The sequence below is a fragment of the Chinchilla lanigera genome, unplaced genomic scaffold (assembly GCF_000276665.1).
Source record: "Chinchilla lanigera isolate Chin_1 unplaced genomic scaffold, ChiLan1.0 scaffold00091, whole genome shotgun sequence".
NCBI classification, from domain to species: Eukaryota; Metazoa; Chordata; class Mammalia; order Rodentia; family Chinchillidae; genus Chinchilla; species Chinchilla lanigera.
This window is the reverse complement of record NW_004955492.1, coordinates 4,413,818-4,437,342: the sequence shown is the minus strand read 5'-3', so window position 1 is coordinate 4,437,342 and position 23,525 is coordinate 4,413,818. Positions and strand designations below refer to the sequence as shown.

At 43.7% G+C, this 23,525-nt stretch overlaps 1 protein-coding gene across 1 annotated transcript in view; it reads right to left on the bottom strand.

Moving 5' to 3' along the window:
* Positions 1 to 4,791: 4,791 nt before the first annotated feature.
* The window catches only part of Gng4 (guanine nucleotide binding protein (G protein), gamma 4), a gene marked incomplete in the record, with an annotated part of 52,354 nt that continues 33,620 nt past the window's right edge, over positions 4,792 to 23,525 (bottom strand). Inside the window, 1 exon segment of the mRNA XM_005404945.2 lies at positions 4,792 to 7,757. Within this exon segment, the coding sequence (XP_005405002.1) occupies positions 7,629 to 7,757 (129 nt within the window).

The window sequence follows — 23,525 nt, the reverse complement described above, 5'->3', positions numbered from 1 at the left end:
GTTTAATCCCCACCTGTGCTGCTGATCAGGATGAGTTCTTGGGGTCCTAAAGGGGCCCCCCAAAGAGGATATGGGGACCTCAGTTCATCGCACCCATGGAGTAGGTTGTAGCTTCACTGACTTCTGTGTCAGTGAGAGGCATAAAAAGGTTTATTAGGCAGAATTTACAATTATATACTCAGAGAGAACAGGGTGTGGGCCTTCATGAGAGAAGCACATTATGATCTGGGTTTGGGGGTTTTTATGTGGTTGTGGGGTATCCTCAAGATGACTGATCTAGGAGGTGTATGCCCACTGTCTGTCAGGGTGCCCATTTGGTTGACTGGGTTAGAATATAAACCACTTACCTGTGTGTGAAGTTGAGATATGGTGCCTACATCCACCTATCTATCATCTATCTATCTATCTATCTATCTATCTATCTATCATCTATCTATCATCTACCCATCTAGTGTTTTTGGTACTGGGAATCAAACTCAGGACCTTGCACTTGCCAGGCAGGCGCTGTACTGCTGAGCTATATCCCCGGCCCGGTGCCTACTAACATTGCTGCTCCCTTGAGGATTGAGGTCAGTGTGACAATAGGCAACCTACGGGTGAAAAGCTCAGGCCCAGAGCCCAATTCACAGGTTTACTGTGTCTTGAAGAAATTTTTTGGAGTGAGTTTCCCAGAAGAGAAAAAGATTCTAGTAACTTTTGTGTGGTGAAGCTGCATTGTTTCCCCCATAAAGGTACAATTTTAAATTACAAGTTCACTTGTCTCTTTTCTACCTTTCTTTTACCCCGTCTTTTACAGAACAGTTCCTGGAGTGCCAGCCTCCTAGGTTGTATTCCTTCACGAAAAGCATAACTCTGGTGTGTTCCTGTGCTGGATGAGATGGGCCCAGCCATGGGATGCTAAGTGCCTCCTTCCCTCCTCCCTTCAGCTCATCTTTGATAAATGGCACAGTCTTGTTTCAAATGCTGAGTCTTCAGATGCTCATCATGTCTGCAAATCACTGTTGAGGGGGTCAAGCTATGCCCATTTACCACACACAGGATGCATCCAGCAGTGCAACTCACTTAGGAGATTTCAGAGTCTCCCAGAGCCCCAGGAATGAGCTGTCCTTGTCCCCATGGTACTACAAGAGGAAGCAAAAGCTTTGAGCAGTGACAAAGCTAGAACATGGCAGGGCCAGGACTTCAACCCAAGTCTCCCTCCACTCTGAAACCCAGGTCATCTCACTCTTTGTTTTTTCAGTCTCCTAAGTCCCTCCTTGCTCAATAGTTATTTGTCCACCAAGCAGGGTGTTTTCTTTCCTTTTGCATTTCCTTGTTTCTGTGTAATTATAACTAAAGCAGAATGTGCTCTTCCAAACAGATCAGTAAGAACTGAGACTAAGCAAAGCAATCAATGATATTCTCTCTCTCCGTCTCTGTCTTGTCTCTGTCTCTGCCTTTCTGTCTGTCTGTCTCTCTCTGTTCGTACTGGGGATTGAATGCAGAGCCTTCCAGCTGAGCTATATCCCCAGTTTCCCTCTCTACTTTTTTGTTTTTTGAGAAGGTTTTACTAAGTCACTAAGTTGCCCAGGCTGGGTTTGGACTTGCAATCCTGCTTCAGCCTCCCAGAGTGCATCCCCTCCCATGTAATCCCCTCCCTGGGATTACAAATGTGCACCACCACAAAGGGCTCTAATCCACGATTAGATTAGGCGCCAGCTAGAAGCCTTAGATTTATTCAGAACAATAGCTTCCTTTCTTCTGCCCCAGGGACTGGCTTATACTTAAAATTGAGTTGAATGAAGTCTAATTTAACCTAAAAGCAAAAATGAAGTAAAATACAATAAAAAATGTGAAAACCTACAAGGAAATGATACAAACTTTGCCAAATGATTTGGACAGAAAAATCAGGGAATATACACTTGTTCACACACCTAGCCGCAGTAAATAATAGGCCTCTCACTTCAAGGAAAGACTTCAATATCCCCCACTCCACATAATGGGCATTAGGCGGGAACAGAATTCACTAATGTTACCTTTGTGATGCCCGGTAGGATGTTTCTTTCCTTTTCAAGCTATTCTTTCACTTCTTGCCTGGAGGCAGCCCTCCCTTGGCCTTAATTACCACAATTAAACTAGTGCCCAGCCACACAGTGGGAAGGTGCAGTTACAGCATACAGATGATTTATGGCTTTTAAGTGGCAACAAAGCACAACAAGGCTACAAAACCAATAGTGTGCTTCCTGGTTTCCTAGCAGCCTTTTTCTTTTTGATTGTGTGGTGGAAGAGATGAGGGCCTTTTGGTTCTTACACCCCCAGATGTGACAGCAGGTAGTGTAGTGGTGGTGGTGGACTGATTTGGACTCAAATACAGGTGCTTAGCAGTTGTTGGATACTGGTTAACTTGAACTCTGTTACCTCAGACTAGGGATTGGTAGCAACTTGTACGTATTTGTTCTGATAATACTTACCCACCATGGGCCAGGTGACATGCGCAGTGCTGGGGTGCAGTGGGGAGCAGGACCAGGGTACCTTTCCTCCTAGTGATTGCAGCATAGTGGGGGAGATGCTCTTCGCTAGGTAATCACAAATAAAAATGTAAAAGGGCAACAGCAATACAAGCCTCACAGGGTAGGCCTTGAAACAGATCGGCCTGGTCAAAGAGGCCATAGAACACTTAAGCCTTCACTAATAACTTGAGTCAAGGCCTGTAAAACAAGATCTGGCAGAGAGAGGCAGTGGATGTAGCAGATGCAAAGTCCCTGTGGCAGCAAGGAAGATGGCAAATGAGGTGAGCTTGAATAATGGTAATGTGGATGAACACGTGATGCTGAGGGGGACCCTGGAGAGTAAGCAGAGGCCACAGCACATTGGACCTTGGAGCTACCCTGGGTCACTAAGACATCTTTGAGGGAAAGTGGTTGGAAAAACACCAGCATAAGGTTAATTCCCATGAATCGGTCTGAAAGTGTTTCAAGTAAGCAAACTACATTTGCTGCATCGGAATCAAATGTAGGAGTTTGATTAGAATCCAGATAGAATCATCAGGTTGTGGCCAGCGGGAGCCACTCCTGCTCATCCACACTGACCTCCGGAAGCAGAACTGGGAAGGCACCAGCTGGTCCTCTACGCTGCTGCTCTGGGCCAGGTTCTGGGGAGGAGGTGATGGTACCCAGAATGGGACAGCTAGCTTCCTTCTGGTACTCCCTAAAATCTACCCCCTGGCTGGGAGTGGTGGCACACACTTGTAATCCTGGCACTCTGTGAGGCTGAGGCAGGAGCATGGAAAATTTGAGCCCACCCCGGGCAATTTAGTGACTTATCAAGCCCTTGGCTCACAATAAAAAATAAAAATAAAGGGCTAGGATGTAGCTCACTGCGAAGGCTCTGGGCTCAATCCTCAGTACCACCGCAAAACCAAAAAACCTGCCCTCATCTAGTGTCTTCTCACCACCCAGGGAGCTGAGCAGGTGGAAGTGCAAATAGCTCCTGTCTAATCTACTGTCCACACTCATCCCAGGCGAAAACATCAGTTGTCATCCTTATTTCATCTCAAACTTGCAGTCACCAGAACAAAGGCCTTCTCCCTTTGCTTTGCTCCCCACACACTGCCTTGGAGGGTGGTCGCCACCAAGTTCCTGGTGGCATTCAGCGAGGCTGGAGCTCAGAATCAAAGCCAGACCTCTGCACTTGTGTTGCGGGGTCCTGGTGTGAAGCTACTCTGAGATCACCCCATGAAGTGACATGGCAGAGCTATGAGAATGGCAGAGGCCATGTGGAGCTGCGAGTGGGACAGGGGCTGAGAGCTGGGCACTCTGCGAGTAGATGTGAGCTGAGTCCAGGGAGAGCACAGAGCAGAAGGCTGTGTCCCACCTGCTCTTTCTGCCCCATGTCTCACTCAGATCAAGGGTGGATGGAACAGACAGACAGGGAGAGAGGAGACAAGGAAACTGTAATTTAATAACCGTGCCTTTGAGAAAACTGCAGTATCAAAACACAAGCAGTCACCAAGATTGCAATGCTTGTTCCACTCCTTGTCTGTTTTCCTCCCGCCTCCTTACTCCTACAGAATCTTAAAGATGAGGCCCATGGTTTTCTTCTAATACCAAAGCCACAAATCCCAGACTTCCATCCTCAAGGAAGCAGCTCCGTTAACTGGGTAGCACATCTCTAGGCTTCAAACACATGCAAACAGCCCACTCACAGCTGGTCTGACAGACACCAGGTAGATGATAACTCAAGGAATACACATCCTGCATCATCCATCTTGAGGACACCCCTACACCACATAAATACACCAGCCTCAGATCATAATGCTCCTCTCCATCAAGTGCTTGTGCACCTGCGTGTGGACTGCTCCGATTCTGCCTAATAAACCTGCCTACGTCTCTTACCAATGTGTGCCGAAATGCTTTCTGCAACGAGAGTCAACAAACCAAATCCATGTGGTGGGAAGAGTTGAGGTCCCCATTTGCCCCTTGGGTGACCTTCTTGGACCCTGTCCAGTGATGGTCTGAAGGCAGGAAGGCACAGAAGATGTCATCCCAGTCATCCAATGTGAGGTCTCAGCAGGGTTCCTTATTTTCCTCCAAAATCCCACAGCGTAGCACTCCTATAGCCTATCCATGGGAGGCCCCTACATCTGTTCTCCATTCAGACAGCTGTGGACTATACATACTTCATCATCCAAAGTGTGCCAAACTCTTCAAATGCCCCACTAATGTTATGATCAATGTCATGTTAATGATGATATCTGCGAGGAGCCGAAAGTCAAGCAAAACACCAAAAAAGAAAAAATAAGTAACAGTAGGATTCAGGATTGGTAGCCACAAACTCAGCTTTTTATTGAAGTAGAACATATAGACAAGCACCCAACCTGAAAGTATACAGCTGAGAGAATTGTCACAATCTGAATGCATCAGATGACAGGTAACTAGATCAAGGAATGGAACATTCTGGAAACTGCACCAGGCTTTCCCTTGGGTTACTGTCCCCTTAGGAGTAACCTGGGTCCCTACTTGCCTCACCTCACTGGGTGCGCTATTATGGGGATGTGCAGACTATTCATTATCATGGCTGCATGGGATTTCTCCTGTGACTATCCTCATGGGCATTTGGGTACTTTCCAGGTTAGGGTTATTATAACAGTGTGGCTATGAACACTCTAGCACATTTCTTTTGATGAATACATGGGCACACTTCTGTGGGGTCCACACCTAGGGTGGAAGCATTAGGTCATATGGTATCTATGTTTAATTCAGGCAATTTCATGGAAGAATAAAGAATTTACTTGGTGGAGCTTGGAGGCCAAAGGATTAACAGAAAGCTAGAAGGGAGCTACAGAAGACAGGAGGGACAGCTTGCTCAGTGGGGCCAGAATGGTCTTCAAAGGGCTCTGCCATCCCATCCTTGGACACCCTTACCAGCAGACACACCCTTCCTGTAGCCCACCATCTCTAGACACCTCCCCTGCTGCACAGTGCCACCCTGGGCCACTGGGGCTTCCATGAAATGGTTTTTAGCATCCTTTGTTTCTGGGTTACCTGCTCTAGGCTCACAGCACCAAGCAGGAGGTCCAAGTAGTCTGCCTGGATTCCTGACCACTTGCCTACAGAAAGAATCAAGCTGGAAAGTGGGTGTCTGAGAGATAGGGACACCTTCGTGCTTCAGCTTTCACAGTGGGAAGCAGGCACCACACTGCACTTAATGCATTATATCATTATATAAATGCGTTATAGCGCCCCTAGAGGCAGGATGGGCAAATGGTGAACACCGAGATGAAAACACAAAATAACAACTGTTCAATGCAGGCAGCCCACAAGGCAGGTTCGCTTCATTGAACCTCAGTGATCAGGGGAACACATATCTCACAGGCCAGGCCCATGAACTTGACCTAAGGTGGAAACTTGAGTTTAGGTGGAACAATCTACAACAGACTGATGTGCTTTCATGGACTGTGCTTCGTATTAGCAGGTTAGTGACAATGATGGAGACCCAAAATAAGGAGATCCTGGTCACAACCCAAACCACAGAAGGATTGGAAGTTGTATCAGCTTATGCAGTACCCAGTTCTGCTGCAGTGCAAGCATACAGCAGACCCTGACTGAATTGGGTCGCATCAGTGAGCGCCCATGAAACTGCAGATGCTTCCAGCAAAACAGCTAGGCATGGCAATATGTAAAACTGTCCGTCAGGCCAGCAAGTCATTAACTGATCTGAAAATTACACTTGTCTCTTTGTTGGCAAGTTTATATTCTTTACCCAAGTGAAGCACTATCTTTGAAGCCATACATTCCTTCCTACATTATAGCTTGGCATTTAGTTCATGTGTTTGTTTAAATGATAATCAGAGCTTCCCTCAACTTCCTTCCAGACAGAAAGGTGGAAGGAGCAATTACCATTGTCCCCAGTTTGCAGGGTGGAACAGCTCAGGCACACAATGGCTTGTGCTATAGTACACAGCAAGCCTCTGGCAGAACCGGGGGAGAGGCAGTTTCCTAACAGATGGAACAGAACAAACTTGGACGCAGAGCCCTCTGTCCTATGACTTCATCAAGGTGGCAGGAGAGCGGCCTAGGCAGGAATGCAAACATCTAAATGTAAGAGCTAATGCATAGGCCTAGCCCTTCCTTGAGGCATCTAGAGACTTAGTAAATGGGTTCACCAAGTTCCCTCCTGGCAAAGGTAGGTAGAGAAGCACGCCGTTGAACAGCTTTGGCCAGTGTCACAAACATATTTGCTTCCCAATGTGTAGTTAAGATTGTTTGCAGGTGTAACTACCTGCAGTCAGGTACCTGGAAGGTACCCCAGCTCAGAGGTCCAGGAAAGGCTCTGGAGTCAGACTGCCTGCTTTCTTGCTTACTCTATATAACTTTGGGCAAACTGTATCATTGCCCTGTGCCTCAGTATCCCCCTCTCTAAAACAGGACTATACCCATGCACTTATTGTTGGAGGGTTAAACAGGTTAACACATCAAGGCTCAGACTAGTGGGGAGCATGCCTTGAGCTGTGATACTTTAGTCTGTTCCTAGAGGGTAGGGGCCACGCTTCTGGCGCCCCAGAGGGTCCTGTACTGTTTCCATCCTGTAGACTAGTCATTTTTCATAGGGTGATAGAAACGTCACACATGGGGCCTCCTAGGACTGCTGGATGGAACCTTATCTACACGTTTTGGCTGGTCCCTAAGCTGTCACTGGGCACAGAATTGCTGTCTTTTTTGTTTTCTTTTGTTTTTTGTACTGGGAATCGAACTCAGGACCTTGTGCTTGCCAGGCAGGCGCTTATGCCGCTGAGCTATATCTCTAGCCCCAGAATTGCTGTCAATGAGGCTATCTGAGCACAATTTTTCATTTCAGTAAATTATCCACTGACACTTGATACAATTAAACTTGAGAACTGATGTTTAAAAACTGTAAACTCTTAAACCCATACTTATTTTTACATGGCACATTTGTTATTTGGCTACAAAAATGAGTATTTTCTTTGCTATGAATGAAAATAACATAAAAATGAAAAAAAAATTCAGTAACAAGACAAACAGAATGAAAAAATGAATTGAGCCCAGCCACGGGGGCTCCCTAGCCTAAAAGCATGCACTGTCTTTACGGGGGGTTTCTACGGGAAAGGAGATGGTCCATCACTGAAGGCCTCAGAGGATGGTACAGAAGAACTTCTTCTCCCGGAAGGGGTTCTCCGATGCGGGCACTGGGATGATGAGGGGGTCCTCCCGCACGTGGGCTTCACAGTATGCCAGGAGGTCTGCCGCTGCCTGGGACACCTGTGGGGACAGCAAAGTTTCCATTAGAGGCCTGCTCAGAATGCATCCAGTGAGGGCCCGGGAAGACAACGAAAGGGACAGGACAGGCAGGAGGTGACAGGCCCAGGATGGCCCACAACACAGCCATACCCAGGCTGCAAAGGGCTGGTGCAAGCCCAGGACATGACACCCAGGACAGGCTGCCTCGGGACATTAGGCCACCCAGAAGGGGTGGAGGAACTGGCACAAAGGTCAATGTCCTTGTCACACTCCCATCTGGGCTAAGAGTCGCAAATGGTTCCACTAAGCTGTTTCTGAAACAATCATGCAGAATGCCGTCCCTGGCCAAGTCAGTGATTGTATTTGTTATCATTATTATTAGTTTTAGTGCAGTCCATTCTCATGACCAAGCCAAGATACTCTGTTCCCCTCAATACAACATACAGTTAGCTGCTTTCTAAGAATATGTGTTTTTCTTCTTTCTTGTTAGTGCATATTAATTCTACAGATGAATGGGTTTCATTCTGGCAGATCTGTACATGCATATAGTATACTTTGTCACTCCCGTCACCTCATATGCCCTTCCCTCCTCCTTTCCCTGATCTCCTTCCCCTCCTCTAACAGTCTTCCACAGATGAAAGAAAACACGCAATACTCGTCTTTGTGCATCTGGCTTATTTCACTTACTATGATGCTCTCGGTCCGTCCATTTTCCTGCCATGACACGATTTGCTTTTCTTTATGGCTGTCCACTGCTACACCGTGTACTGCATTAAGCACACACCTTTTAACGTGGGGTGGCCTCCCCTACACAGGAGCTGCTCCGGACCAGGAAGCACCCTCCCCATTTTCTTTCTAGACTTATAACATGGGACAATTGCGCATCTAACGGTCCCCAGCTCCAGTCTAGCAGAAGAGCTCGGTGGAGGTGGCAGTGCGCAGAGATGCACTCGCTGAGGGGAGATGGCGTGGCCAGCTTGATCTGCTAGCTCACTGCCTGCGTGGATGAAAGGCCTGTGCATCCACCCAGCCGCCAGCTGGGCTGTCCTGAGGGTGAGTCCCAGCAGCCCGCGTGCCCCTCCCGAACCTCAGTGTCTTCTCCTCCAGAAAGGCAAAGCCACTCCACGAGTGCTTGGGAAAATGTGTCCAGGCCTCCAGCCAGGCAAGCCACACACATTCCCTTCTGAGTTTTTAAACCAGTTCATCTTCCAACATTTCACAGAGATTCTTCTGACTCCAAGCCCAGACCCACTCACAAGTCCTACAAATCACTCAGCAGAGACGTGGAATGAAGTTTTTTTCCTCAGATAAATCAACTAGAAGTTCAGGAGATGTTCAGTATAAATCTTGACTTAGTCTACACTTGCCGAGAGTGTGGAATAGAGAAAGAGGCACCAATGAACATCAGGCTTCTTGCTTCACCTCCTCCCCTCACAGCTAGCTGTGCGACCTTGGGCAAGGAAATCAACTTCTCTGACCTTTATTTTTCTCAATAGTAAAATTTAGGAGTGTTAAATATCTCTAAGCTTGCTTTCTCTTATACAGTGTACGATTCTACCTTTAGTAGCACTATGGTCAGTCTTTTAAATTCTAAATGATGGTGGGTTGATGGGAACATTTGAAGTTTGCAGTGGTTGCCAAGACACTTGTATCAGGCATTTCTCAGGTAAGCAGAGGCCCAGGGAAGGACTAAGCCTGCAGGACACCATCACACGGATGGCGCATTGGTAGACACACATAAGAACAGGAATTTGGCCTAGTGCTCAGCACATGGTTGTAGGACACCCCTGACTGTTCCCTGACTGTCTTAGTCTTGACCTCCGTCCCCCTCTCTGTCTCCCCACCAGGCCTAGAGGTGCAGAAGCTCCCAGGTCTCCCCAGGGCCACACCAAGGGAGCGTGGCCCCTGAACCCATCCAACGGCCTCTCTGGCAGCCCCTGGGAGGGGTGTTCGTGCAGAGCTGCAGTGGTGGAGACAACCCTTCCTCCCGGGACTGCTGGGCCTCTGCCCCGGCCTCAGCTGCCCACCTTAGCAGCCTCTCATGGCCTAGTTTCCATGTTCCCATCCATTGCACCTTCTGGCCATGCTCCAGCTGACTCTGAATCCTCTATCAACCCCATTACCTCATTCAGGAAGCGCTTGCTGAGTACTTATCTTGTGGCTAATTGAGAGGAGGCAGGGAAAGAACAAGGTGAGATTTTTGCCCTCTAGAACCAATGGAGAAGACTCACAACTAATGATGTCACCACTATAATCGGTATGTGCTGGAATGTCCCGGAGGCAGAGAGACGGGGAGCCAAAGCTGCCCTACACAGTCACCTTCCTCACGCAGAAAGCAGCCTCCTGAATGATCACTGATCATGGCAGCTTCCTTCCTCCTCATCAGTTCAAAAGTACACATGGGTGGCACCATCCATGGTGGGTGCATTGGGCTAGTTTAACCCCGAGAGCAATCTGGAAGGGTCATCTCCCTGGGGCTGCACTGTGGACCAGTATATCACAGTCACGTATAGGAGGGGGCTCGGAGATGCTGGGCTTTAGGGGACAGCCCAGTGGAGGGGAGCCGGATGGGGCCGCAGTCCCTCTCCACCAGTGTGTTTTCTTCCTTCCAGCCCAGTGTGCAACACAACAACAGGGCTGTGAACATCTTGCCTTGCCATCTCTAAGCAGACCTCTGCTAGTTTTCCTGTCATCTCCCAAAGGTGATACTGTACTTGATAGCACAATTTTCCTTTCAAGAAAACAAGTTGCTCCTAGATGCCCTCCTTCCATTGCTGTTTCGGGTCATAGCTGCGTTTGCTTGGTCGTCACTATACCCCTCTGGGTTCTGTGTCCCCTGTGCATACCTGACCCACAGGAATGAATGCACAGCAAAGCCAGTGTTGGGGCAGGGCAGTGAGTGCCTGGATGAGACCAAGAGTGGAGACCTGGATGGCATCCACGGTACATTAATCTTGCAGATGCACTCAGAATTATTACTAACACGTAACTCTTACAGTTAGAATGTCCGTCCAAAGATGACCTTGACATTTAACTGCTGTTGTAACAGGGGGACCCTGAAGGGGTGACAGGCCATGTGGGCTTCCAGCTTGTTAAAAGGGCCAAGGCCATGATGGCAGGAACATGTTACTTATCTTGGAGTGAGCTCCCAATTACAGGAAGAACTTGCCTGACTTCTTCTGTCTCCTTGTGACCCACGATCGCCCATCCTAACATGTTATGACGCACCCTGGAGGCCCTTCCAGGTAGATCTCCCAGCCTCCAGAATGGTGAGAAATAAATTTTTCTTATAAACTGCCCCGACTGTGGGATTCTGCCATAGCTGTAGAAAAGAGACTGGGACAATTTCTACAAATAATGGTCTACTCACATACTACTGTGTCCAATGGAGTGTAAGTCATCTGACCACACAAAAGTGTCTTCTGCTTTAAGTTGACTTCTCTTTCACAGAGTCCAAAGCCCCTTTATTCTTGTATAGCCCAAGTGTTGTGGATAACTGTTGGCGTTTATTGTAATGGGATCAGCAGATATAAAATATGGGCAGTGACCATATTCATGTGTCTTCATGTGCCTTACACATGAAAGGTGACCCACGGTGTGACACCAGAGCTTTAACCTAAAGTTCTTCCACAGGCTGGGTGGGAGGATTTTCTTAACCAGCCCTAGACTGATTTTTCTTCCTAGATTGGTTTTTGTGGTTGGAGATTTTCCTTCTGTAAAATATGGATTATAGACATCACCAGATCCCATAAAACATCTGCCACCTTAAAAAAAATAAAATAGATAATCTGCTTTTGAAGACAGAAATTTTTACTCTGTTAGAAAACTGGAAACTCTCTTACTGCTATTTTCTCATCAAACCTCAAACAGCTGTACCTCAAGTCTTCTCTGATGAAACGCACTGAGTATCTCATCTTCTGCCTCAGTATCCCACTGTTAGTCATAGCATGGTAGATACTGAAAAAGGCAGCAGCCTGGGAACAACTGTGGAATTTTACCATTGTATTTCAGAGTAAAAGAGGTGATTAAAACAGCCCAAGTTAGCACATAATCCTGTTAGTTGCACTATAATTACAAGCTTCACTGATGAGAAAGAATGTTGCAATTACTATAGTCACATTCCATGACAAGACAGATGACATAATTGCTATTCTTGCTGTGACACCCACCACACTTATCTTGTGCATCCAAAGCACAGAGATCCGTACCTATTTCTCAGCAACGTTGGTCTGCTGAACAATACTATTTGGAATCAAAAACATTTTTGTTGGTTTGGCTGTTCCTTCCTCTATTCCAGAAAACAAAGGAGGACGATGGTTAAGAGCACAAATAGGTTGCAGCTGGCATGGTGCCATGGTGCCTCCTACAAGGTCAGACTGCCATACTTCACACAGACACCAGAGCTGTCACCCTACCGGACTCTCAGAGCATGGCAAGTTGATAGAGGATTCCTCCTCACCTCTAAATTCGGAGCAAAAGCTGCAGGGTGTGTTCTTGTGAATTTCTTTTTTGTAACATTGCAAAATATTCGAGACCAGCACATCAGTTCCTAAGACAGTCTCTAGATACTTTCATAGTATGGCTTGCAGTAGGTCCCAGACAAGCATAGGCAATTCTGTCATTGGTAAATGGTGTGTGTAGGGAGGATCTTCTATACACTCAGTGGGTCCTAGGCCGTGACACCACCTAGTTGGGAAGAGATGGAGTTATACCTAAAGGTGGAAACCAGAGTGATGGGAGATGTATGTGAATGAAAGCACAATGCAGTAAGCCCCCCTCCCTCCCTTTGAATTGTAAGAACAAATATCCATAATTGCGGGTTAACCACTATCATCACCATAAAGGCCTTTTTCCTCCCACATCAAAAGTTGACTGCGTATTGGGAGGTAAGTCTAGGATGCATGAAAGAGGGTTAGTGTCACTGAGTTCTCACAGAACTGCTTTTACTACATGGCTCCTTGACAGGCCTGTTTGAGTATGACTGACCCACGCCACCCTGGACCTCAGCATGAACACACCACCTCTAAGTTTTGATATTTCCCAATATTCTACAAAGAAAGCCATAACTCAGGCGTTCTGCAAGTTTACCAGAACAGTAATGTGTATGCTGTTGGAATCTAGCAAGGTGAATGATGAAGACTTCAGGGACCCCGCTCTAAGGTCCTAGATCCAGGGGGATTCCAGAAAGTGGCACATTTTACTTCTCTTAAGGAGAAGCATGGAGCTCAGAAGCACATCCTGAGTGATGGCACGAGGCACCAGGTGCTGTGTCCTTCTGGGCAAGATGCCCAAAGCTTTTACTTCTACAGGTGGCACCTGCTGGTCTGTGGCCAAATGATGCAATGGACACCATCCTGCCTATAGGGGCTGCTACTCCCTCATTCATAAGCTGCCTATCACAAGGAAGGCAAGGATATTTGGAAGTAGGCCTGAGGCTGTTTCTCTGAAGTGATCAAGGCTATGCAATACCTACGGTGCCCTGACCCAAACAATCTTCCTGGCTTGAAGGGCCCTTTTGGTTTATTTCAAAGGCCACTCTCCTTTTATCTGATCCCACTTTTACAACTGAGGAGCATCCTCCCCTTGCAGGTGATGATTTATTTAGAAATATGATTTCAAGAAGTCTGTATCCAAATCATTTAATTTCTGTAAGTCTATGTCACAGCCAACAGTGTTTCTGAAGGAGGATGATACAACAAAGGAAAAGGTTAAACCTAAATCAGAAATCAGCAGAAGCTGGACTCAGGAAGGTTGCTGCACAGGATTCAGAGTAGACACAGTGAAAAGCTAACACCTGTATGCACTGCTATCGCTACACTCCTGGCTATGTCAAGGACATATTGTAACTTGTGTTCTGTTTCTTTTAGGAAGGTTGTTCCCTCTCTCTTCCTGTTCTTTGTTTTCCTTTTTGAGACAGGGTCTTGCCATGTAGCCCAGGCTCGCCTTGCAGTTAGTCATCTTCCTGCCTCAGCCTTCCTAGTATTGGAGGATGGCAGCATGTGCCACCATACCCAGCTCTTCCCATCTTTATATCCAGTGTTGTCTTATTTACTCCAGTACCTGGACATCTCCAAATCTTTTCAGTGGACGGTCAGTAACCGGTCAGAACACGAGGGTTTCCCTGATTTTTCCCATCTTCAATTCTCTACATTTGACATTTCAGCCTCACTCTTCTGTCTTAACAACCATTGGCTTTGGTTTTAGAATTTTTTGGTTTGGCTTCATAAGCTTAACCATGTGTTTTATCTTCTGGAGAAAACAAAACCATAGGAAACACATTCTGCACTTTCAAAAGAATTCACACTCTGGTGTTACTGCTTATGACTCCTAGGAAAAGTGTTAAAAAAATTAAGGGTAAAACATGTGTTAAAGATGTTTGAAGAATTATGAGAAAAAACTCTGGCTCAAATAGAAATGTGTAAAAGCCAAGAGCTGGATTCCCAAAGGCCTTTCTGAGGAGCTTCCAGACATTTCCCATTTGGCTCCACAGATGGGGTCTGGAAAATCCACCCGAGGAAGTGCAAAGAAACCCTAACTAGTTTACACTTAGTTTGAATGTATGTTATGATTTTTACATAATTACATAAAAATACAGCCAGACCTGGTGTCTAGCAGTCAGTGCCTAAAGAAACAAGGAGGAAGACAAACATTTTATATGAGATGAGTAGTGCACACATAGATGATTAGATTTGCTTAAAAACCAATGTCGGGGTTTGTAACAGTTCGCTCGAGGCTAACAGTGTGCTGGTGAGATTTGAGCAGAAGGAACAGAGAGGATTCCTCTTCTCCTCTGCCTCGCATGGTCATGTCCTCCTGGCACAGCACACTTTTCCTTCCAGATACTCACACACCACCCAGGATGTATAAGAGTCCATCACAGAGGAAGGAGAGGAGCTCAGCCCTGGGTGGGGCAGCTCCTCAGCAGAAGTGACTGCTAGGAAGAACACCATTATGGAAATGGCTTTACTGTTTGATAATAACAATCTTTATTTGTGAACTGTGCGTATGTGTGTGTGTTACCTGGGATCAAACCTAGGGCCTTTCCACTGAGCTACATTCCTAACCCTTTTTTATTTTACATTTTGAAATAGTCTCGTTAAATCACTAAGTTGCCCAGGCTGGGCTTCAATTTGTGATCCTCTTGCTCCACCTTCCCAGAATGATGGGGCTATTGGTATGAACATTTTTTTTTTTTAAGTAGGAAGATGGAAGTAAAAACCAACCAAAATCTCATCCCTTGTTGGTAACACTGGTGCATATCATCCGCTCACACTTGTACACACGTACACTATTCTGTGATGTGCTTCCCCCTCCGTGCACACAGAGCTCTGTCAGTGTCAGCAGGGACAGGATAACACTGTCCCTTCATAACGCACTTGGGCCAGTGCCTACTGATGGATGGTTATTTTCAATTTTTTGACATTTTAAATGGTGCTCTGGAGAACCTCTTATAGCCCTTTGTTACTTGTAAGACTATCTCCTTAGGAAACATTCTGAGAATTGGCAATGCTGGGTCAGAGGGCACGCACCACAGACACACACACTGACTGCCCTTTGGGAGGACTGTGCCAATTTTTACACCCCACAGCAAAACATCTGCACACCCTACTGCCTCACTGGTGGGAACCCCAAACTCGCAAAAATGGAAAACATCAGTACTCAGCAGGTCAGCACTGGTTTTTAGCCACATTTCTTATACTCTTCATAAAGGAAAATGCTTCTTCCTATGCTTGAGTATTCATACAGCTCTTTTATAAATTGCCTATTTGCATGTGGCTTGTACAACTGGAAAAAAGAGCTTTTCTTTCTTTTTTTTACATCTTATATTTTCAGGAATTAACTCTGTTTTACGGTTAGCAAGTATTTTTCTTATTTTTTATTGGGAGAATTTTATTTCATAAAATTGAAAAACATGTAGTCAAAACTTTTACCTTATGAACTATGAATTTTAGGATATAATTAGAAAGGCTTTTTCAAATTCATACTATTAAAACATCTACTCCTACTTTTCTGGGAAGACGGCAGAGCAGTAAGCAGCAGAGAAAGAACCTCTCCAAGATTTGGTTTCCAGACACTGGACTACAGCAATGTGGGGAAGGGAAGGAGGGAAGTGGGTCCCTGGGACCCAGGAAGGATCTGAAGTGAGAATTGAAGCCTATGGGGAAAGTGAAGAAAGAAACTTCAATGAAGGAGAAGAAGGTGGCAGGTGCTGCTCAAACCTGCAGATGCATGGTGACTCCTGGTGACTCCAGAGGCCTCCATGGAGAAATGCAAAAGGGGAATGGAGCAGTGGATGCAGCAGATTGCAGTGGCTGGTGAGTTATTTGGGTTCAGACATTCCACAGAAGAGGTCCACTGATCAAGACCCATCCTGGAGAGGAGCCAACTGAGTTTGGAACTCAGAGCAACTGCTGGCTCCACCTAGTGGCTCCCAGCTGAGTTCAAACCCTCAGGCAGCGCATGCAAGGCTGTAGGCTGAACAGGTCTGATTCCAACCTCATAGCCAGAAACCAGCCCGAAGTTCAGTGGAAATAAAGGTGCAGACTCGCTGGGATTATCCATTACCTTGCTGTAAGGCTACTGCTGGCTTGCTAGGATTAATCAACATGGATCTGGACTCTGTCTGCCCATGTTGAGTCTACCAGTGACAGCAGAGACACATACTGAACTGAACATTTTTTTCTTATTTTTTACCTCTTTTTTGTTTTTTCTTCATTGTTTGTTCTTGTTTTTATATGAGTATGAATATGGTTTCTAGTTTTGTTTTTCTGTTCAGTTCTTATTTTAATTTCTTCTTTCTTTCTCTCCTGCCTTCCTCATCAGTTTCCCAAGTTTGCATGATCCTCCTTTGTCTTCCAGCCTTGTCTCTAATCTCTTTCTTGTCTTCTATTTCTCTATTTACCCAATCTCTTTAAAATTTCCTCCCCTAAGGGTAAAACTGCCATACTCAGGGATTATTTATTTCATACAATTTTCTGGTTTGTTTTAGATTTTGTTATATAACCACAAATCTGGTTCATATGGTTAAAGGTGGTCAACTAATAGTTACCTCAGTTTGTCACTTTCTAGGCTATTTGATGCTGTTGTTACTGCTGATTCTACTACTTTAGCCAAAGTGACATAATTGTTCTAATCAGTTGTTCTTCCTGGTATACCAAGACTGAAACTGCCTAAGGGTCATAAAAAATACTATAGGCCAGTGCCAAAGAACCAGGGCCTGGGCCAAGTAGGCAGTAAACTAAAGAGGTAGGATCTTGCAACAGATTCAAAACTCAAAAGCCCACTATACCTCAAAGATACCTCTGAGAAATAGTCATTTCCTAAGGGTTCTAAATACTAGCAATAAAGCTACTCACCATAGGCAATTTAAAAAGATTGATCCAAGCATTAAACTAAAAAAAAAAATAGAAAACAAGCTTAAACAAGATGTAACCCCAAATGTCCAGCCACACACCTGGATTCTCTAAGGTGATAACAGTGGAAGTAAAATAAAGCAAATAAATGAGGCTGTAGGAAAAAAATCAAATCAGAAATAATTTCTCAGATAACTACAGAGAGATGGTGACCATAATAAAAGATGGTTAGTGACTCTACAGCAGATACAGATAAAAATAGTAGAGGAGCTTAGGAAAATGACGAAAACCATAAATGCCCACCATGGGAAAGAAATGGAACCCATGAAACAGATTCAAACAGACATTCAGATTAAAAATTCCACTGAAAGTATATACAGTAGAATTAGCCAATGTGAGGACAGAATCTCAGATACAGAAGACAGGACTCTGGTTAAGGATCAGGGAAAAAAAGACTTCTTAAAAATAGCAAGGGACTATGAGAAATCAACCCAGCAGCTGGTAGACGATGTAAAGAAGAATAAAAAGATTGAACGAGTCAATGAAAAAGCAGGAGATAGCACAAAAGACATAAAAAAACCTGTTCACAGAAGTCATGGCAGAAAACTTTCCTGGGAGGGAAAAAGAATTTGGCATACAGGTAAGTAAAGCATACAGATCTCCAATTAGCAATGATTAAAAAAAAATCTACAGCAAAGCATGTAATAGTCAAGATTCCAGAAATTCAACACAAGAACAGAATATTAAAGAGAAAAGAAACAAATCACCTATAAAGGAAAGCCCATAGAATAATGGTAGGCTTCTCAACACAAACTCTCAAGTCAAAGAGATCTTGGAGTGAAGTATTTCAATCCCTAAAAGAAAACAACCTCCAACACAGATTGATATACCCCACAACACTGTTTCCTGCTGAAATCTAGAAGATCATCAGTACCTACTGTGAGAACCTGTATTCTAATAAGAATGAAAATGCAGAAGAAATGGGCAGATTTCTAGATACATAAGAATTACCAAAGCTCAATCAAGAAGATATAAAAATTCTAAATAAACTAATATCCGTCAGTGAAATTGAAGATGCAATTAAAAACCAACAAAGAAAAGCCCAGACCCTGATGGATTCACTACTGAATTCTGCAAGAAATTTAGAGAAGACCTAACACACTACTTCTCAAACTCTTTAATAAAACTGAAAGGGAAACAATACTCCCAAATTCATTCCTGGAAGCAAGCATTACCATGATCCCAAAACCAGAGAAGGACCCAACAAAGAAAGAACATAGGCCAATCTCTCTAAAGAACATAGACACAAAGATCCTTAATAAGATACTGGCAAAAAGAATGTAGCAAATCACCAAGAAGATTATATACCATGACCAAATAGGATTTATCCCAGGGATGCAGGGATAGTTCAACATACACAAATCAATAAATGTAATACACCACATTAACAGAGTCAAGGACAAAATCCATATGATCATCTCAATAGATGCACAAAAAAAGTACTGACAAAGTCCAGCACCCATTCATGACAAAAATCCCATAGAAAATTGGAATAGATGGTCTTTATCTCAAAAGCCATCTATGAGAAACCAACATCATACTAAACGGAGAAAAACTGAAAGCTTTTCCTCTAAAATCAGGAACAAGACAAGGATGTCCACTATCAACACTCTTATTCAATATAGTTTTGGAAACATTAGCCAGAGCAATTAAACAGGAGGAAGAAATTAAAGGAATAAGGATAGGAAAGGAAGAATTTAAATTATCATTATTTGCAGATGACACAATACTCTACATGAAAGATCCCTAAAACACCACCAAACACCTAACACACCACCAAAAGACTTCTAGATTTAATAACCAAATCCAATAGTATAGCTGAATAGAAGTCAACACTCAAAAGTCATTAGCAAAAAAAAATCATTAGCATTCCTGTACACAAATAACAAACTTATTGCGAGACAATTTAGGGAACCTATATTTTTCACAATAGCACCCAAAAATTGAAATTCCTAGGAATTAATCTAATGAAGGAAGTAAAAGACCTCTACATTGAAAACTATAGTACTCTGAAAAAGGAGAGCAAAGAGAATATCAGAAAATGGAAGGGTATCCCTTGCTCTTGGGTAGGAAGAACCAATATAGCCAAAGTGGCCATACTTCCAAAATTGTATACAGATTTAACACAATCCTGATCAAAATTCCAACACATATCTTTCAAAATTAGAGAAAACAATCCTAAAATTAATTTGGCACCAGAAGAGACAGAATACCAAAGGCAGTTGTGGGCAACAAAGGCAAAGCAGGGGGCATCACAATTCCTGACTTGAAATTATACTACAAAGCTACTGTGATGAAAACAGTGCGGTAAAAAACAAAGAGCAAAAGCCAGATCCAAGGAACAATGGAACAGAGAGGATGCAGAACAATTCCAAACACACTCAGCCACCTTATCTTTGACAAAGGTGCCCGACGCTTTCACTGGAAGAAAGATAGCCTTGTTAATAAATGGTCCTGGAAAAACTGGCCTTCCACATGTAGAAGAATTAAAACTAGACCATGTCTTTCACCATACACTAAACTAAAATTGAAGTAGATCAAAGATCTAAATATTAAAACAGAAACATTAAATCTGCTGGAAGTGAGAATAGGTAGAACTCTTTTTTTTTTTTTAGTATCTTTTATTTTTTTTGTTTTGTTTTTTTGGTTTTTCTCCGGTACCGGGAACCGAACTCACGACCTTGCGCTTGCCAGGCAGGAGCTTTGCCGCTGAGCTAAATCCCCAGCCCCTAGGTAGAACTCTTGAAGACATTGGTGTGGGCAAGGACTTCATATAAGCACAGAAAAAGGCGGCCATGTGAGGGCAGAGTAAGAAGTGAGTGTCCACAACCTGGAGAAAGAGGCCTTGGCACACACAAACCTTTACTGGCACCTGATCCTGGACTTTCAGCCTCCAGAATATGAAAAAATAAACTTGTGGTTTAAACCAGACTCTGTAGTACTCTGATGGCCCAAGAAGACATTCACCTGACATTCATTTGTATAAAAGTAGTGAAGTATGCTGCTTTTTTATTTTCCAAAGTGCTAACAACTTTTTACAACATTTATTAGTCATCTAGTCCCTGCTGATTTGAGATGCTATCTGGGTCATACTCTAAATTCCCAATATATTTGGGTCTATTTTTGAGATATTTTGTTCCATTGATCTGTCTGCTTTAGAAACAGTAACAGAAATCTTTAAATATAATTTTATATGTTTTAATACATGGTGGGAAACATCTATGTATTTTCCTCTTCAAACATATATATTTAAAAAAAAAACAATAACCTTCCGAGGAAGGGGTATAGCTTGGTATAGTATATTACCTTGTACACACAAAAGGCCCTGAGTTCACTACTGTAAAGATGAGAAGCTCTCACCCAATTTTCATCTAATCTAACGTCAGAATAATTTAAAGTTTGGTTGTCTCAAAATCCAAAGTACAAATTTAATAATATTTATACTGGGTCTATCTATTTATTTATCTCTTCTGAGACACGGTTTTACTATGCAGTTCAGGTTGGCCTTGAACTCACCTTTGTAGCCCAGACTAGTCTGGAACTCTCAGTAATCTTTCTGGCTCAGCCTCTTGAGTGCTGGGATTACAGGCCTGTGCCACCACACCTGGCCTTATTTATTTATTTGCAGAGAAAAGATATTTTAAAATATTGGTTCTGTCTATTTTAGAACAAGGTATTCTGTTAATCAAATATTTTATGCTATTTTATGTCTTGAGTCTTACACATTTATATATAGCATTCTGAAAGTCAGCTGCATTGTTTAGGATATAGTTTCAAAAGGTCCCTCTCACCATTGCTATCATTAAGTGTGCTGCATTTTATAGGAAAAATGGATCTGCACTATTTCTACTTTTTAGGATTTGTTGAGGTTTTTCATGGGAGATGCTTACAGAAAGGTGTCCTTGCTATTTTTAGATAAAAAAAAAATTTATGTTCTCATTTTACAAAGCACAGTATGAGGAAATGTTTGGAAAGATGGGTAAGTTGTATGACAGAGTCTGGTATGTCCTTCCCAGACCTTGGCAAAGAAAACAATAAATTGGACTCACATATTTATATATCCTAACATTTCCTCATCTTTTACTTGAGTATTTTTGGTGTGGTTGAATTGTATAGCCAAACTATGTTTACCCTTTTAGAAACTGCCAAAGTAGCTATCAACTAGAGGCCTCATCATTCCACATCCTTGCCAGCATTTGATATTGTCAGTTTTTTGGACTTTAGCCATTTACTAAATATGTAGTGGTATCTCACTGTTCTAATTTGCAGTTTTCTAGAGAAACTGATGTTGAACATCTTTTCATGTACTTTTTCTTACCATTCAGATATCATCTTTGGTGACACAGATGCTCATTCAGATCTTTTGTCCATTTTTAAATGTGCTTTTCTCATTGCTGAATTTTAAGAGTTCTTTGTATCTTATCTCCTAGCAATTGAACCCCTTCTCTAGTTGGAGGAATTGTCTTCTTTGCGGCCCATGATGGAAAAAAAGATTTTTCTTAATAGGGTCTGAAAATGTGAAATATTCACTTTCCCAGAATCCCTTGCAACTTGGACACAAGTGTGTGACCTTGGTTCTGTCTATCAGACACTCATCTCTGACTAAGGGCCCAAGAGGCCGAGAATAGCATTTCTGGTGGAAGTAATGCAAGCCCTGGCTAGAAGGTTGGGTCCCTGCCTCACAGTTGTGATGGGACAAGTGATAGTACAGCACTTGGTGGCGACTGCCATCAGTCCCCAGCAGACTGTACTGCAGCACAATTTTCAGTGCTATTCCCAGAAGGTGATTCTCATGTCCATGTTCATAACAATTCTATGAACTTTTCCAATTCCCTTTAGAAAGCATGGGCTTTAGTGAAAGACTGTTTCTATGATGCTGATTTGGGCCTGGTATCAAAATTGATCTGTCCAAGTAAGCCAAGTTCATCCTTTGGTTTGACTAATGACTCCTATGACCTAGATAGTACATGGTCACATTCAGCAGTGACCAAGATCCTCAACTTGCCAGGTGCAGTGGCACATGCCTATAATCCTAGCACTCTGGAAAGCTGAGGCAAGAGGACTGCAAGCTTGAGCCTAGCCCAGGCAACTTAGTGACTTAGCAAGACCTTGTTTCAAAATAAAAAAGGGGCTAGAGATACAGCCCAGTGCAAAGGCCTTGAGTTCAATCCTCAGTATGAGAAAAAAAAAAAAAAAAAAGACCTTCAACAACTGTGCTTGGGAGGAAACTGACCAGGTGGGGAGTTAACACAAATAATTTCCTTTAGGGACAGTCCACTGTACAAAATAGACTAATTTTGCTAAGTAAAAGCAGCACGTATTTGTGTTATGCTTGAGTCTCTGCATAAGGGAATATATTTACATCACCATGGGCACACGTGGCCAGTTGGCTGAGTGGAGAGTTCCCTGAAGATGCTGTTTCTCTGTGGACCCTCACTGATGCACGTGCCTCAGGGTTGATCAGTTCCATCAATTATTTCCTGGGATGTGGCCAGGTGTTTGGATCTGCAGATTCAGATCTTCCTCTATTTAATGAACCTTTCAATGTTCAACCATTGAGTATTTTCTATTCCATTTGTTCTCACTGCCATGAGAATCAGCCTCCAAATAGTGCAGTGTTGTAGTCAGTCTTGATTTCTGTCATCTTCCAATTGCTTTGATCTGGCCCTTCACCTTCCTGCTGTGACTTTCAGCCTATCTTCCACGTCGTTAATCTGATTTTCTAGTTCATGTGTCTCACTCATTGCTCTAGTGGTGCTCCCCGCTCCCCTGCCAATCTTTCCTTAGATTTTTTACCTTCTGTTTGGCTCATTTACTTCTTCTTTGAGCTCTTATCTCCTAGATTTTGTTTGCTCTACATATTTTTGGAGAGTATAAAGCAGTTATCTGAAGTTTTCTGGAAGAAGGTTTCCTATGTGAATGGTTCATTAGCCTTTTGTATGTCAGTTTGGTCCTTGATTTTTCTCTTCTCTGGAATGTTTATGTAACATTTTTCTTTTCCTCTTTATTCTTCGAAAGGGGGTAGTTCTAAATCAAATACGCTGTTTGCTTAATGACAGCTCAGGTGGATTCTCCTTGCCCTCCTCCTCAGTTCAGTGGAGCAGTGTCTGAAAATTCTCTCTACAGTGCTGCTAGAAGGCTGTCCTCTGATGCAGCTCTTGGAGCGGGTGACAGATAAAGTCTGAGACAATGGAAAGTCACAGATTAACCACTGTCTTGGTTACTTTTCTTTCGTTGCTGGGACAAAATACCTGATGCCCAAAATTAAGGAAGGAAAGGTTTATTTTGTTTACAGTTTGTGGAGGTTTTAGTCCATACTTGGCAGGTTACAAGGCAGACTGGCACATGGCAGAGGGCTACAGCTCATGGCGGCAGA